This window comes from Phoxinus phoxinus (assembly GCF_949152265.1).
Source record: "Phoxinus phoxinus genome assembly, chromosome: 18".
NCBI lineage: Eukaryota > Metazoa > Chordata > Actinopteri > Cypriniformes > Leuciscidae > Phoxinus > Phoxinus phoxinus.
The window spans coordinates 29031686-29048914 of record NC_136893.1 but is presented as its reverse complement, the minus strand read 5'-3'; the positions used below and the strand labels follow the sequence as shown (position 1 = coordinate 29048914).

At 44.3% G+C, this 17229-nt stretch overlaps 1 protein-coding gene across 2 annotated transcripts in view; it reads right to left on the bottom strand.

Moving 5' to 3' along the window:
- The window catches only part of l3mbtl1 (L3MBTL histone methyl-lysine binding protein 1), a 45503-nt gene extending 32239 nt beyond the window's left edge, over window positions 1-13264 (bottom strand). Inside the window, exons 1-4 of one of the 2 annotated variants that reach the window (XM_079588610.1) lie at window positions 13226-13264; window positions 11796-11913; window positions 9218-9384; window positions 5211-5337 (exon numbers count right to left, since the gene is read on the bottom strand). In XM_079588610.1, coding sequence (XP_079444736.1) covers window positions 5211-5337; window positions 9218-9384; window positions 11796-11901 — 400 coding nt within the window. In that variant the 5' untranslated portion in view covers window positions 11902-11913; window positions 13226-13264. The remainder of the gene's footprint in view (window positions 1-5210; window positions 5338-9217; window positions 9385-11795; window positions 11914-13225) is intronic. The other variant, XM_079588611.1, reaches the window with a different exon arrangement.
- Window positions 13265-17229: the final 3965 nt, after the last annotated feature.

Sequence of the window (17229 nt, the reverse complement as noted above, 5' to 3'; positions counted from 1 at the left end):
CGTTCATCAACAGCAGCTAGAAAAATTAACTTCACTTATCGAGGAACTGGTGAGATCCATGCGGTCCCTCACGACGCAAACCGCCGCCGCTCAAACCATTGCACCTCCGGATCAACCACCGTCCAGCGTGAGTAACTTTTCATCTTCCAATAATCCTCGTTTGTCACTACCCGACAAATACGACGGCTCGTCAGCAACGTGTAAGGGTTTTCTTCTGCAAAGCACTCTGTATATTAACCAGCAGTCCCACCTCTTTGTAAACGACGACAGCCGCGTCTCTTTCATCTGCTCGCTACTGACTGGAAAGGCTCTGGAGTGGGCGACAGCGCTTTGGGCAGGTGGTCACCTTGTGTTTCCCTCTTATAATGACTTTCTCGCCCAATTCAGAGAGGTTTTCGAGCATCCAGCCGGCGGAAAGGAACCGGGCGAGCTGCTACTGGCTCTTCATCAAGGAGGATCTTCCGCGGCGGATTACACCCTCACCTTCCGCACTCTCGCTGCTCAGACAGGCTGGGAGGAGGATCCGCTGAAACTACTCTACCGCAAGGGCCTAAATTCCGATTTACAAGGAGAACTAGCTTGCCGTGATGAGGGTAAAACGCTCAATCAGCTGATGAACTTAACCATTCGCCTAGATAATCTGATGCGAGCGCGGCGCACCCCGCTCAAACACCGGGTCTTTTTAAATCCTTCCGCCAGTTCTGAGCCTGAACCCATGCAAATCGGCTTCACGCGCTTAACCACTGAGGAGCGTGAGCGAAGAATGCGCAACAACCTCTGTCTGTACTACGCCCGAACTGGTCACATGAGGTCGACATGTCCCGTAAGACCCACTTCGAGAGATTCAACTGCGGTGAGTTCCTGTGTTCGTTCTCCCAGTTCTCTTACTTTAGAAGTGTCTTTCTGCTCTGATAAAGGGATTGTTAATATAAATGCATTAATTGATTCGGGGGCAGCAGGAAATTTTATTGACCTGGCTTTCGCTAAAGCTCATAATTTCTCTCTCAATCCATGTGAACCCCGGGTGACAGTGGCAGCATTAGACGAACGACCTCTGGGATCAGGCAAGATACAGTATACCACTCAGCAGTTAACCCTTAATGTCGGCACTCAGCACTCGGAGACGATTCAACTCTTCACCATCAATTCACCACTGCACCCTGTGATTCTGGGTTTCCCCTGGCTGGAGAAGCACAACCCCCACATTTCGTGGCCCGAGAGGAAGGTAATCCAGTGGTCATCTCTCTGTTTATCTAATTGTCAACCCGCTGTCCTAGGTCCTGAAACTGTTTCCAGCCACTCCAAAGATCCTGACCTATTGGGGGTTCCCACTGAATACCATGATCTTGCTCTGGCCTTTAGTGAAGGAGAGGCCTCTCAACTTCCTCCACATCGACCTTGGGATTGCGCCATTGAGTTTCTTCCTGGAGCTGCACCGCCCCGTGGGAGGGTCTATCCGTTGTCTCAACCTGAGACCGACACGATGAAGTCTTACATTGAGGAACAACTCGCTAAGGCCTTCATTACTCCTTCCACTTCTCCTGCCTCTGCTGGGTTTTTCTTTGTCAAGAAGAAGGATGGAGGTCTCCGCCCTTGTATTGACTATCGCAGTCTCAACGAGATCACGGTCAAGTACCGCTATCCTCTGCCACTGGTCCCCGCAGCTCTGGAGATGCTCCGCACTGCCAAGTTCTTCACCAAACTGGACCTGCGGAACGACTACAACCTGATTCGTATTCGAGAGGGTGACGAGTGGAAGACGGCTTTCTCTACGACCACCGGGCACTACGAATACCGGGTTATGCCGTTCGGGCTTTCTAACAGTCCTCCTGTCTTTCAGGCCTTCGTAAATGAGATCTTCCGTGACATGCTGAACCAGCGAGTCATTGTCTACATCGACGACATTCTCATCTACTCTGAGACCCTCGAAGCACACGTCCGGGATGTGCGAGCCGTACTTCAGCGCCTCATCGAGAACCAGCTGTATACCAAGGTCCAGAAGTGTGAGTTTCACCAGTCCAGAATCGCGTTCCTGGGGTATGTCATCAGTGCTGAGGGAGTCATCATGGACGACATTAAGGTCAGAGCAGTGGTTGCTTGGCCTCGACCCACCACTGTGAAAGAATTGCAGCGTTTCCTGGGCTTTGCCAATTTCTACCGTAGATTTATTCGGAATTTCAGCACCACGGCGGCACCTCTCACATCCCTCCTACAGGGGGGGGGGGGCAACGTTTGAGGTGGTCTCCAGAATGCTCTTCCGCGTTCGAACGGCTCAAGGAGAAGTTCACTACGGCTCCCATCCTTCATCATCCGGATCCCGAGCGTGAGTTCATCGTGGAAGTAGACGCTTCGAATTCCGGATTCGGCGCCATTCTGTCCCAGCGACACGGTAGTCCTGCCAAGATGTTTCCTTGCGCCTTCCACTCTCGTAAGCTCACTCCGGCTGAACGTAACTACGATGTGGGAGACAGGGAGCTTCTGGCCATGAAGGCTGCCTTCGAGGAGTGGAGACATTGGCTGGAGGGTGCTCGTCTGCCTTTTACTGTTTTCACCGATCATCGCAACCTCGAGTACATCAGGTCAGCAAAACGTCTGAATGCCCGACAGGCGAGGTGGTCTCTCTTCTTCTCGAGGTTCAACTTTAAGATCACGTATCGCCCAGGATCTAAGAACGGCAAGGCTGACGCCCTATCTCGCCAGTTTGACGGTAAATCCGATCATACCAAGTCCGAGTACATTTTGCCGTCTACCCTCATCGTGGCCCCTGTTCAGTGGGACATCATGACTGAGATCTCTACAGCACAGGGGAATCATCCAACCCCTCCGGAATGCTCCCCTGACCAAGTCTTCGTACCACAGGTTCTTCGCACTCGTGTTCTTCAGTCGGTACATTGCACACCCAGCGCTGGTCACCCCGGGATTGCAGCCACACAACTGCTGGTCAGTAACCGTTTCTGGTGGTCCACTCTTCACGCAGACGTAGTCAAATTCATTCATCAGTGTTCCACATGCAACATCGCAAAGGCCTCCCACTTAAAGCCGGCCGGACTTCTTCAGCCACTTCCCGTTCCTCAACGGCCATGGTCCCACATTGCAGTGGATTTCGTCACTGATCTGCCTTCCTCTCAGGGTTTTACTACCATCCCCTCAGTGGTTGACCGATTTTCCAAGGCCTGCAGGTTCGTCCCCCTGACTGGCCTACCCACAGCACTTCAAACCACCGAAGCTCTTCTTCACCATGTCTTCCGTCTGTATGGGTTGCCCGAGGATATCGTCTCTGACAGAGGACCCCAGTTCACCTCCCGGGTATGGAAAGCTCTCTGCAGTAAATTGAACATTAATGTCAGTCTCACTTCTGGTTACCACCCACAGGCCAACGGACAGGTGGAGAGGCTTAACCAGGACCTCATCCGCTTCCTCCGAACTTACTGCCACCGAAATCAACAAGACTGGAGTCGTTTCCTTGTGTGGGCAGAGTACGCCCAGAATTCTCTCCGCAAGCCGTCGACAGGTCTCACGCCCTTCCAGTGTGTGCTCGGGTTCCAACCTCCATTGTTTCCCTGGTCTGGTGAGCCTACGGATCTCCCTGCGGTGGACGCATAGTTGCGGAGGAGTGAGGAGACCTGGAACACCGCCCACATCCATCTCCAGCGTGCTGTAGGACGGTTCAGGCAGCAGGCTGACCGACGCAGAAGAGGCGGCCCCATCTTCAGACCAGGCCAGTGGGCATGGTTGTCCACTCGCGATCTACGTCTCCGATTCCCCTGCAAAAAGTTGTCTCCACGTTTCACTGGACCTTTCCGGATCCTGAGACAAATCACCCCTGTCTCCTACAGGTTAGCTCTTCCCTCCACTTACTGTATTTCACCCACTTTTCATGTCTCTCTCCTCAGACCCGCTGCAACACCCAGGAGAGAGGAGGACCAGGAGGAGGTCGTGACGAGGAATGCTCCCCCCATTGACATCGGAGGTGAGGAGGTCTTCCGTGTGCGAGAGATCCTGGACTCCAGGCGCCGTAGAGGGGTCCTCCAGTACCTAATTGACTGGGAGGGGTGCGGTCCGGAGGAACGCTCCTGGGAAAGGTCCCAAGACATCCTTGACCCGGCTCTTCTCACCACCTTCCACCAGAATCACCCTGATCGTCCTGCTCCCAGACCCCGTGAAAGACCCCGTCGCCGTTTAGGTCCTCGCTTCGGGAGCCGCTCGCAGGAGGGGGGCTCTGTCACGATGCACTCCACAACGCCTCCTCCTGGCTTCACCAGATCACTCTCTCCTGAGTTCTAGGACTTCACTTCCCATCACCCCCGTCACTCATCACCTCCTTCCATCCCTGTCTCATTCCCATTATCTCTGCCACCTGTTCCCACTTAGCTCCTCTTTATCAGGACCTCGCTTCCCTTTGTTCCCTGTGAGGTCTTGATACTGCCACTACGTGCTACTCTGAGCTATTCTCCATATTCCCGTGCATTCCTGGTTCCTCGATTCAAGCCTGTATCCCCATCTACTCTGTGAACGTTTGCTGCCTGCCCACAACCCTTGCCTGGTAACCACTCTGAGTTTGGTCTGCCCCTGTATATTCAACAGCCCTGTTGCTGCCTTTGTTTCTGTCTGTTTGTGTTATCATTAAAGTTATTGCACATGGATCCGAATGCCTCTGAGTCTTCATCACATAAACGCTTTAAGAATATGAACAAATATTACAGAGGATAATTTAGGATATTTGGTTGACCAATCAGTGGAAAGGGGCGGGGCATTTTGTTCCAGCCCACATGTGAAAACTAATAATCAAGCTGTTTTTCCATTTACTACCCTTGAACCTAAAAACTAAAAATCCATCCAAGTTCTTGTGAAAAAACAAATAAAAGTTCAGTTTTATAGTTTCCACTTATTTCATGTCAAATTGTAAAGCAAACTAACAAAGTGTACACGGGACCATCATGATGTGCTGAGAAAAAAAAATCCTTGGATGGAAACTTGTGTGTTTGGTTGTGGGTTCTAATAAAGAGACTAGCCAACTGTTAAGTAGCTAAATTTTATATATTCGTCATACCCAAATTTTATTCATTTTTGGCTCCTGGATAGTGTTAGTTATTGGCCTGACTGACTATACTTCCAGTTATAGATATCTATAATTGACAGCCAGACTTCAAAACATCATAAAGCCATGAGCTAAAGATGTAATAATCCAGAGGCATCTAATGAAAAATTACCTGATTTTTCCCCCTGTTTGAGCTCCATATCAGCTGATTTTGTCTGAACTCCTCCGGTGGTCAGGTTAGCAGAGCCTATTTTCCCTTCACTGATCACTTCCAGCGAACCAGTATCACTAACACATAGCTGCAAAAAGTAGAATAGTGTTACTGTTATTCAGTAATAAAAAGTAATATACAGTGCCTTCAGGAAGCATTCGACACACTAAATGATTATGTATGTGTATTTAAAGTAAAAATAATATTTTTTCCACTCAAGTGATAAAAACAAAAGACTAGCCATCACTGAAATTCTTCAACTGGTGATAGAGTGACCTCCAGATTATTCTTTATTCTTCTTCTGGATCTGTTTGCAGCTTTTGACAATTTAAATCACAAGATCTACCCTCTCCACACTGCTCATCATGGGAACGGCACTCCACTGGCTTGGTACTAAGACAGACAGATCCTTCAGGGTATCTTGGAGGCGAACAGTGTGTAAATCAGTTTGGCTAACCTATGGGGTGCCTCAGGGTTCGGTGTTTGGCCCTCCCCTTTTCTCAATATACTCAAAATCACAGGGCCCTATTATGCGAGCACATGGATTTCTTAGCACTGTTATGGTAACAACACACCTCTGCATGCCTGGTAGAAAGAATATCATCTTCAGCTCACTCTTTTTATAATGCCATCCATTTCAGTCAAGTCAACTTTTGTCACAGTCAAGGACTTGAGGACTTGACTTAAATTCATGTGCATTGTAATAGTAAAAAAAAATATTGATGCTTTTCACTTTATTTAAATAATTCCTTTTGATTTAACACCTGTAACGGTCACCAGCTGGAGTGCCCTTGAGAGCCACATGAGGGCACTCCACATCAAGACTATTATCATTCACTCACAGACTACATCTCCCATCATTCTCTGCCCGGACTCATCATCACTTGTCACTGATCACATTAACCTGTACCTCATTCACTGATTGCATTTCACCTGTGTCTCATTCTGTTAGTCTGTCTATTTATACCTTGTTCATTCATTCACTCACCGCGAAGTCTTGTCTAGTGTTTCACTGCAATTCCGAGCGTTTTCCCTGGTTTCTTGTCTTTTGGTTTTTGGATATCATTCTCTGGTCCCTGGATTACTCTCCTGCCTCTGGTCCCTGGATTACTCTCTTTAGTGATGGGCAGATCGAGGCTTCGTGAAGCAATGAAACAGTTGAACCAAATGGTCCATATTGTTTCGAGGCTTCGAATCAATCCGACACCCGTCTCCACGGTGACACCTAGTGGTCACTTGCAGGTGTTGATCTGAAACAACCTTGACGAGCCATTAATTTTATTTTATTTTATTATTATTGTACTTTTCTAATATGTGAATCTTGTAACATATAGGCTCATCACTGTGCATAATGTTATTTTGGTCCTGCAAAATGAATATTAATAAAATAAATCAAGCCACAATGTCTCACTTTTTTAGATATTTTTATTCAAAAATATTAATTTCTCTGCTGTGGAAGGACTAGCCTACTTCTTTTTTTACAGATAATTTCTCCAGCCTTTGAAAAAATCCTCTCACAAGGGACACTTGTTGCTGGAATGCAAAGATATTTTTTAGCCATGACATACAAATGAGGAAAGATTACTGCTCTCTCTTTCCAGTAAGTTAGTGGATCATGAGTTCTGGACAAATACGCATCGTTGATGTATTTTTTCGGGTTTGATGGATACGAGTATCAAAAAGTTCCCATAAACTGCCCTGTGTTTCTACTGGTGTTGATGTTGATGATGTTGATGGGTCTGATGTTGACATTTCTATCCCTATCTTTAATCTATCTATGTAGACTATCTATCTATCTATTAATCTAGCTGTCTATATATATTTATATCTATGTATCTATTAATGTGTCACTATATGTATACTCTGTGTCTCTAGCCTATCAGTCAATGTGTTGTGTAAATTTAAATGTAAGCCTAAATATAACTAAACAAATCGCACTATAAATGTCGTTACATCACCAAAAATCGGCTATCTCAATATCAAACTCCTCTCACAAAAACCCACGAGGTCAATATGCGTTGATTTCACTTTTATACAGATGTGCGATCGTGTGGTCTGTTCCCGACCGTGTCAATCAAACGCTGATTCGGCGGATCACACCTGATGAAACACTTGTGAAACACTTCGAGGCTTCGTTTGGCCATAGTCACGTGACATGGTTGTTTTGAATCACGCTTCGGATCAGTGTTTCGAAACATCTGCGCTTGGGGATCTCGCAAAGCTTCGGAACGAGTGTTTCGCGTCAGCCATCCCTAACTCTCTTGCCTCTGGTCCCTGCCTGTTTTGTTTCTCTGTTATGAACTGCTCCGAGACTAGGTTTGAAATCCAGACGCAGCTTTATTGTATGGGACAATCCAGAGGCGTAATCCAATGTACAGGCAAGGGTCATACACAGATAGGCAGTCAAACAAAACAGGCAGGGACCAGAGGCAAGAGTGTAATCCAGGGACCAGAGAATGATATCCAAAAACCAAAAGACAAGAAACCAGGGAAAACGCTCGGAATTGCAGTGAAACACTAGACAAGACTTTGCGGTGAGTGAATGAATGAACAAGGTATAAATAGACAGACTAACAGGATGAGACACAGGTGAAATGCAATCAGTGAATGAGGTACAGGTGAATGTGATCAGTGACAAGTGATGATGAGTCCGGGCAGAGAATGATGGGAGATGTAGTCTGTGAGTGAATGATAATAGTCTTGATGTGGAGTGCCCTCAGGTGGCTCTCAAGGGCACTCCAGCTGGTGACCGTTACAACACCATTGTATCAGGTTTCTTGTTCAAACATGATTGCTTTATGTTAAACTTTGGCTTAAATTGATGTTTTTCTGTTGAAAGAACATGTTCAAATTAAGTAGTTCAATCAAATATATGGAAACTGGATTTCCACTTCCCATCATGCTTTGTACAGGGTTGGATAGGGAGAGTAAATGTTGAAATGTGTTATTTTGTGCATTTTTAGCAAGACGAGCAAACAGAGATTGTTAATGTAAATGTTATTTTCTGATGGTATTTAAAAGAGTTTCTGTTATGTCAATGTTTTTTTTTAGGGGCATTGTGGTGACGTGTCGAGTGTGTGTTTGGGTTGAGGACCTGTTTCCCAAAAACAATGGGAATGCCATGGATGTAACCAGTACCATCTTCTAGATGTCAACACCTAAAACGTGTGTAAGCTTTAATTAGCTATAATTGTTCACAGTTGATTTATTGTTTTAGTATCAGATGTGAATCATTTAGGAGGTCATTTCATGTTTTGACTTATCTTTTGAATTCTGTTAGAAAAAACCTTTCATTTTAATGCATTCTTAGTCTGAAATGCTTATGTTGCTGCAGTCCTCATTAAGTTGCTTTGCATAAAATCATCTGCTAAATTAATTCATGTTTTTAGACATCTATTAAATTTGATTAGAAATTAAAATGCAAAAAAATACTTAATTGATGAGTATTCAGTGATGCTGTTTCACAATTATCTTCAGCAATCATGTTGGTTAACTCTTCAAATAAATATCACTGATTTTGTCAGATGTGGAGAACATGTTGTAATCTGATCTGACTAGCTCTTCGTTCTGACAACAAAGGGCCGTGTTGAGCACAAGAAACACACAGACCAGCTCCCACTGTAACATCAGCTCAGAGGTGTCTGCTTTGCACTTCAGGGCTGGGTTTTGAACAAGCTCGTTGCCGTCAAGATCAGCACGGATGGATTTCTCTCCAAGCTTCATGAGATGTTGTGTACTGGCATTACACAAAGGCTGCTAGAAAGGCCCTGCGGGACCAGTTATGAGATGCCTTCACAGTTCACACACTGTGGTCAACATGAAGATCCTCCGATCAGCACGTCACTTCAAACCCTTGAGGTCATGACCTTCAAGTAATGCTGACTGAACACAGCTTTCCGGAGTCTTGAAACACTCTTTCCAGATTGGACATTCAAATATAACTAGTTAATGAACAATGTTCTGCTCACCTTCAAATTGCTTCCAGGGAGGATCGCGACTCCCTCCTTCCAGCCCAGAACATGGACAATAGTCCCTCCAACCTGAGCAGGAAGTGATGCGGCCTCCAGGTCACTGCCTTTAATTGCCCTGATTGCATTTTGAGGCAGCTCCACTTTTGGCAACGAATGAGCAGAAGCTATGGAGAAATACAAGCTTTTTCAAAATAAATCAAATAAAATTGCTCCAAAAGTAGGCCTAAATAGATTTTATGTTCATGCCAGTTGCATCTACAATTTTCCACTCTTTTATTTGGAGTTCTGAACAATAGTTTAGTAAGATTTAATTATCCATCCATCCATCCATCTTCTTCCGCTTATCCGGGGCCGGGTCGCGGGGGCAGCAGTCTAAGCAGAGATGCCCAGACTTCCCTTTCCCTAGCCACTTCCTCTAGCTCTTCCGGGGGGACACCGAGGCGTTCCCAGGCCAGCCGAGAGACATAGTCTCTCCAGCGTGTCCTAGGTCTTCCCCGGGGTCTCCTCCCGGTGGGACGTGCCTGGAACACCTTCCAGGGAAGGCGTCCAGGAGGCATCCGGAACAGATGCCCGAGCCACCTCAGCTGACCCCTCTCGATGTGGAGGAGCAGCGGCTCTACTCTGAGCTCCTCCCGAGTGACCGAGCTCCTCACCCTATCTCTAAGGGATCGCCCAGCCACTCTGCGGAGAAAGCTCATTTCGGCCGCCTGTATCCGGGATCTTGTCCTTTCGGTCATGACCCAAAGCTCATGACCATAGGTGAGAGTAGGAACGTAGATTGACCGGTAAATCGAGAGCTTCGCCTTGCGGCTCAGCTCCTTCTTCACCACGACAGACCGGTACATCGACCGCATTACTGCTGAAGCTGCACCGATCCGTCTGTCAATCTCCCGTTCCATCCTTCCCTCACTCGTGAACAAGACCCCAAGATACTTAAACTCCTCCACTTGAGGCAGGAACTCTCCACCAACCTGAAGTAGGCAAGCCACCTTTTTCCGACTGAGGACCATGGCCTCGGATTTGGAGGTGCTGATTCTCATCCCAGCCGCTTCACACTCGGCTGCAAACCGTCCCAGTGCATGCTGAAGGTCCTGGTCTGATGGGGCCAACACGACAACATCATCCGCAAAGAGCAGAGACGAAATCGTGTTGTTCCCAAACCAGACACCCTCCGGCCCCTGGCTGCGCCTAGAAATTCTGTCCATAAAAATTATGAACAGAACCGGCGACAAAGGGCAGCCCTGCCGGAGTCCAACATGCACCGGGAAGAAGTCTGACTTACTGCCGGCAATGCGAACCAAGCTCCTGCTTCGATCGTACAGGGACCGGACAGCCCTTAGCAAAGGACCCCGGACCCCATACTCCCGGAGCACCCTCCACAGGCCGCCACGAGGGACACAGTCGAATGCCTTCTCCAAATCCACAAAGCACATGTGGATTGGTTGGGCAAACTCCCATGAACCCTCCAGCACCCTGTAGAGGGTATAGAGCTGGTCCAGTGTTCCACGGCCCGGACGAAAACCGCACTGTTCCTCCTGAATCCGAGGTTCTACTATCGGCCGTATTCTCCTCTCCAGTACCCTGGCATAGACTTTCCCGGGGAGGCTGAGAAGTGTGATCCCCCTGTAGTTGGAACACACCCTCCGGTCCCCCTTCTTAAAAAGAGGGACCACCACCCCGGTCTGCCATCCCAGAGGCACTGTCCCCGACTGCCACGCGATGCTGCAGAGGCGTGTCAGCCAAGACAGCCCCGCAACATCCAGAGACTTGAGGTACTCAGGGCGGATCTCATCCACCCCCGGTGCCTTGCCACCGAGGAGTTTTTTGACTACCCCGGTGACTTCAGCTTGGGTGATGGGCGAGTCCACCTCTGAGACCTCAGCCTCTGCTTCCTCCATGGAAGACGTGACAGCAGGATTGAGGAGATCCTCGAAGTATTCCTTCCACCGTCCGACAACATCCCCAGTTGAGGTCAACAGCTGCCCACCTCCACTGTAAACAGCGTTGGTGGGGCACTGCTTCCCTCTCCTGAGTCGCCGGACGGTTTGCCAGAATCTCTTCGAGGCCAGCCGATAGTCCTTTTCCATGGCCTCACCGAACTCCTCCCAGGCCCGAGTTTTTGCCTCCACAACCACCCGGGCTGCAGTTCGCTTGGCCTGCCGGTACCCGTCGGCTGCCTCCGGAGTCCCACAAGCCAACCAGGCCAGATAGGACTCCTTCTTCAGCTTGACGGCATCCCTTACTTCCGGTGTCCACCACCGGGTTCGGGGATTGCCGCCTCGACAGGCACCGGAGACCTTACGGCCACAGCTCCGAGCGGCCGCTTCGACAATGGAGGTGGAGAACATGGTCCACTCGGACTCAATATCTCCAGCCTCCCTCGGGATCCGGTCGAAGCTCCGCCGGAGGTGGGAGTTGAAGATCTCTCTGACAGGAGACTCGGCCAAACGTTCCCAGCAGACCCTTACAGTACGCTTGGGTCTGCCGAGTCTGTCCAGCAAATATTAAAAACAATATTTTTCAAAGTTTTAAATGGCATTAATGTCATGAATCAATTACGTAATGATCTAAGTACCTGGAAGAATGACCGTGGCAGTCTCGTGGGGTTTGAGGCGGTCGCTGCTTTCAGGAGGAGCGTCTGCATCGCGCGGCGGGACGTCCGGCTCGGCTTTGGCACTCATAGCTCAGTACCACTAGCCAGAGAGAAATAAGGACATCATTTAGTTATTTAGCAACAGTGTTTATTGTTTATTACAACAGTTAACTTATTTAGGGTATGCAGTGTTCGGCAAATTACTCTAAAAAACTATCAATTATCCTCAACAGTGTAATTAGATTAATAATCTCTCTAAAATTGTATTACTCACTAATTACATCATAAATCCCATATTCACCTGAAGTATAAGAAACGGCTCTTTTAATTCTTTCAAATAAATAATATCAAATTGTATTATTTATTCTTGAACTGACCAAAGTATTTAAAGGGAGAAGGTTAGAATAAAAACATCAGATGTTAAATCCACTATTGTTTTATATATAATTATTCTATGTCTATACAGTATTTAATGCAATTGCATCAGAAGTAACTCATTAAATTACAGAAAATTAAGAGCAATCTATTACTTTCCTTTTTTCCAAGGGAAATGTATTTAAATTACTGTTATTAATTACTCGGTCTTTAAAAAATAATTACAAATGATATTAATAGTTATGACAATGTATAGTTATTAAAATGCTGCTGTTTATCAGAAGTTTTAATAGGAATCGTCATTCACAAAAGTGAAAAATGATAACAAAGATGAAGCACAAATGATGATGATGCTCATGCAGCCAAATTGATGCACAAGACAAACTGATGGTTATTATGATAGAGATGCATAATCCATAATCTGACGGTGTTGATCATAATCCATAAACTAATGGTGGTGATGAAGCATGAGTGATGGTGTAAATGCTCAACACATAAACCGATGGTGCTGATGATGCTGATGATTAGGGGTTATGCATAAACTGGTGGTGATGATGCTCGAACCATACAGAGATAGTGGTAGGGAATAGGGATGTGATGGCATAATCAATTCCCATTCAGAAAGCATAATTCCCAGCGCATCCCTCATCTGCCACAACACGCTCGACTCCAGCAGTGTAAAATGGCGCTGTGGTCAGCGAACTAAAGTAGGCGAACCGTTGAGCCATTCATTACTCCATCCGATCTGCACACACACTGCTCTATGAGGAGCATCCGATCCCCGAGCATTCAGGAGCAACACACAGACGCGCTCAGTCAAAATGGTGTTTTAATTCCATGGCAACCTCATCTTAATTGCTAATTATAGGGTTTATTTAATCATTTTATTAGGAAAAATGCGATAAAACGCGCGTCCTAAGCCTATAAGTGTCCATATATGTTTGCCAAGCAAAATCTTTATATTTCGATCGTGTCTTAATAACATGACATGAATTGTGCGTAATGTGAAGGCGATAAGATAATGCATTTATTCTCACCAGTGCTGGTCTTGCTCGGGAGGAATATGATCTGCGCATGCGCGCATCATAAGCGCACAATCCTTTGATGTTTGAAAGTGTTGCATTTACACACGCGATAGCGTGCAGTGTGTGTGTGTGTGTGTGTGTTATCAGTTTATTCGCTATGGTTTAGAAAATAGTAATAACATATTACGAGAACTCAGAGTTATGAACGCAGCTGATATTTGACAGGTTTTGTCCGTCCTTCTGTCTCACACATGAATTATGTTGAATATCTGTCAGCTGTTAAATCTAACTACACAATTACATAATACCAGTTTAGCTCAACCAGTGACCAAGCAATGCCTCATTGTGTTCAGTGTGTGTGTAAAAAGAGCATTAGCAATTAAAGTCAAAACACTTCAGCAAAACAGTCAGGTCAAAATGTCCCAATTTTTTGTATACATTTACTGGTAGTCCACTGTAATATGTGTGTATAATATGTCACAGTTTGCTTTATTTTGCTCTCCTCACTTACATAAATGAACTATAGTGTCCTGCACACACTAGTAAAAAAATATCAAAAATGATATCTGGTGTCTGAATAATTATTGGGTTGACTGTATGTAATTAATAACATGACGAAAGACAGACTTTGCACCAATTGACTAAATTCCTGAAATATATTTAAATATAAATAAATGACCTTCACTGTCACTGGACTGCCACAGTTATGGTGTCTTGTTGTAATAAGTGATTGTTACAGAATGTCTTCAGACGTCACGAGAACGAGAAACAAAGTGAAATGGACACAACTGACATGTTCTCTTAGCTCCGTTCTCCATCCTGATCCTGATCCAGCTTTTGACCTTACCTTGAACCAGGAATATACTGCATAAAGCTTAGCATCCACTGAAGCCCGTACTCCTTCAATGTCTTTATTATAGACCTTGCTCTCCAAATATAGATAAACATGCAAAGTAAAATGCTAATACTGAACATCATTTACATAGAGTAGTGTAAAATCTGACCAAACTAAACCAGGGCATTTATAAAGTTCAGTGCATCAATGCTTCTCGTTAGAACGGGCGCATGACATTATGTCACATAATGCTCAGGATTTACAAGGCCTAGATTTGAGGTTTACTGAAATTGTTATTGGACTTGGCCTTGGAAGTATCACCACACATTTCGTCACAAACATTGTGTGTAATCAGATTTAAATCTCATAAAAACCTTTTTCACCACAAATGTAACATATATTAAAGGGATAGTTCACCCAAAAAGGAAAATAAGCCCATGATTTACTCTCCCTGAAGCCGTCCTTGGTGTGTATGACCTTCTTCTTTTAGAGTCCTGCTCTTCCAAGCTTTATAATGGCAGTGAATGGGTATATTTGAAATATATATTTTATTTGAAAGTCCATCAAAGTGCATCTATCCATCATAAAAGTGCTGGAACTGGCTCTGCGTGGGTTAATAAAGGCCTTCTGAAGTCAAGCGATGTGTTTATGTAAGAAAAATATCCATAAAATATCCGCCGTGCACAAGTGGAGTTCCGGCAGAAGAGCAACACTGGACGCTGGCGCTGTGGTGTAGATGTGGGAGTGGCGTACGCTTTGGCGACTCTCGCGGTTCAAACACAGGACTGGGCGACCGCGTTCATCTTTACGTTTCTGCGTAAACGGAATAGATGATAGATGCACTTTCATCATGGATAGATGCACTTTTATGATGGATAGATGCACTTTTATCATGGATAGATGCACTTTTATCATGGATAGATGCACTTTTATCATGGATAGATGCACTTTTATGATGATAGATGCACTTTTATCATGGACAGATGCACTTTTATGATGATAGATGCACTTTTATGATGGATAGATGCACTTTTATGATGGATAGATGCACTTTTATGATGATAGATGCACTTTTATCATGGATAGATGCACTTTTATGATGATAGATGCACTTTTATGATGGATAGATGCACTTTTATGATGGATAGATGCACTTTTATGATGATAGATGCACTTTTATGATGGATAGACACTTTTATGATGGATAGATGCACTTTTATCATGGATAGATGCACTTTTATCATGGATAGATGCACTTTTATGATGGATAGATGCACTTTTATGATGATAGATGCACTTTTATGATGATAGATGCACTTTTATGATGGATAGATGCACTTTTATGATGATAGATGCACTTTTATGATGGATAGATGCACTTTTATGATGGATAGATGCACTTTTATGATGGATAGACACTTTTATGATGGATAGATGCACTTTTATTATGGATAGATGCACTTTTATGATGGATAGATGCACTTTTATGATGGACAGATGCACTTTTATGATGATAGATGCACTTTTATGATGGATAGATGCACTTTTATGATGGACAGATGCACTTTTATGATGATAGATGCACTTTTATGATGTACAGATGCACTTTTATGATGTACAGATGCACTTTTATGATGATAGATGCACTTTTATGATGATAGATGCACTTTTATGATGATAGATGCACTTTTATGATGGATAGATGCACTTTTATCATGGATAGATGCACTTTTATGATGGATAGATGCACTTTTATGATGGATAGATGCACTTTTATGATGGATAGACACACTTTTATGATGGATAGATGCACTTTTATCATGGATAGATGCACTTTTATGATGATAGATGCACTTTTATGATGGACAGATGCACTTTTATGATGATAGATGCACTTTTATGATGGATAGATGCACTTTTATGATGGACAGATGCACTTTTATGATGTACAGATGCACTTTTATGATGTACAGATGCACTTTTATGATGATAGATGCACTTTTATGATGGATAGATGCACTTTTATCATGGATAGATGCACTTTTATGATGGATAGATGCACTTTTATGATGGACAGATGCACTTTTATGATGATAGATGCACTTTTATGATGGATAGATGCACTTTTATGATGGACAGATGCACTTTTATGATGATAGATGCACTTTTATGATGTACAGATGCACTTTTATGATGATAGATGCACTTTTATGATGGATAGATGCACTTTTATAATGGACAGATGCACTTTTATGATGGACAGATCCACTTTTATGATGGATAGATGCACTTTTATGATGGATAGATGCACTTTTATGATGGATAGATGCACTTTTATGATGGACAGATCCACTTTTATGATGGATAGATGCACTTTTATGATGGACAGATCCACTTTTATGATGATAGATGCATTTTATGATGGATAGATGCACTTTTATGATGGACAGATCCACTTTTATGATGGATAGATGCACTTTTATGATGGACAGATCCACTTTTATGATGATAGATGCACTTTTATGATGGATAGATGCACTTTTATGATGATAGATGCACTTTTATGATGGATAGATGCACTTTTATGATGACAGATCCACTTTTATGATGGATAGATGCACTTTTATGATGGATAGATGCACTTTTATGATGGACAGATCCACTTTTATGATGGATAGATGCACTTTTATGATGGACAGATCCACTTTTATGATGATAGATGCACTTTTATGATGGACAGATCCACTTTTATGATGGATAGATGCACTTTTATGATGGACAGATCCACTTTTATGATGATAGATGCATTTTATGATGGATAGATGCACTTTTATGATGGACAGATCCACTTTTATGATGGATAGATGCACTTTTATGATGGACAGATCCACTTTTATGATGATAGATGCACTTTTATGATGGATAGATGCACTTTTATGATGATAGATGCACTTTTATGATGGATAGATGCACTTTTATGATGACAGATCCACTTTTATGATGGATAGATGCACTTTTATGATGATAGATGCACTTTTATGATGGACAGATCCACTTTTATGATGGATAGATGCACTTTTATGATGGACAGATCCACTTTTATGATGGATAGATGCACTTTTATGATGGATAGATGCACTTTTATGATGGATAGATGCACTTTTATGATAGAGATGCACTT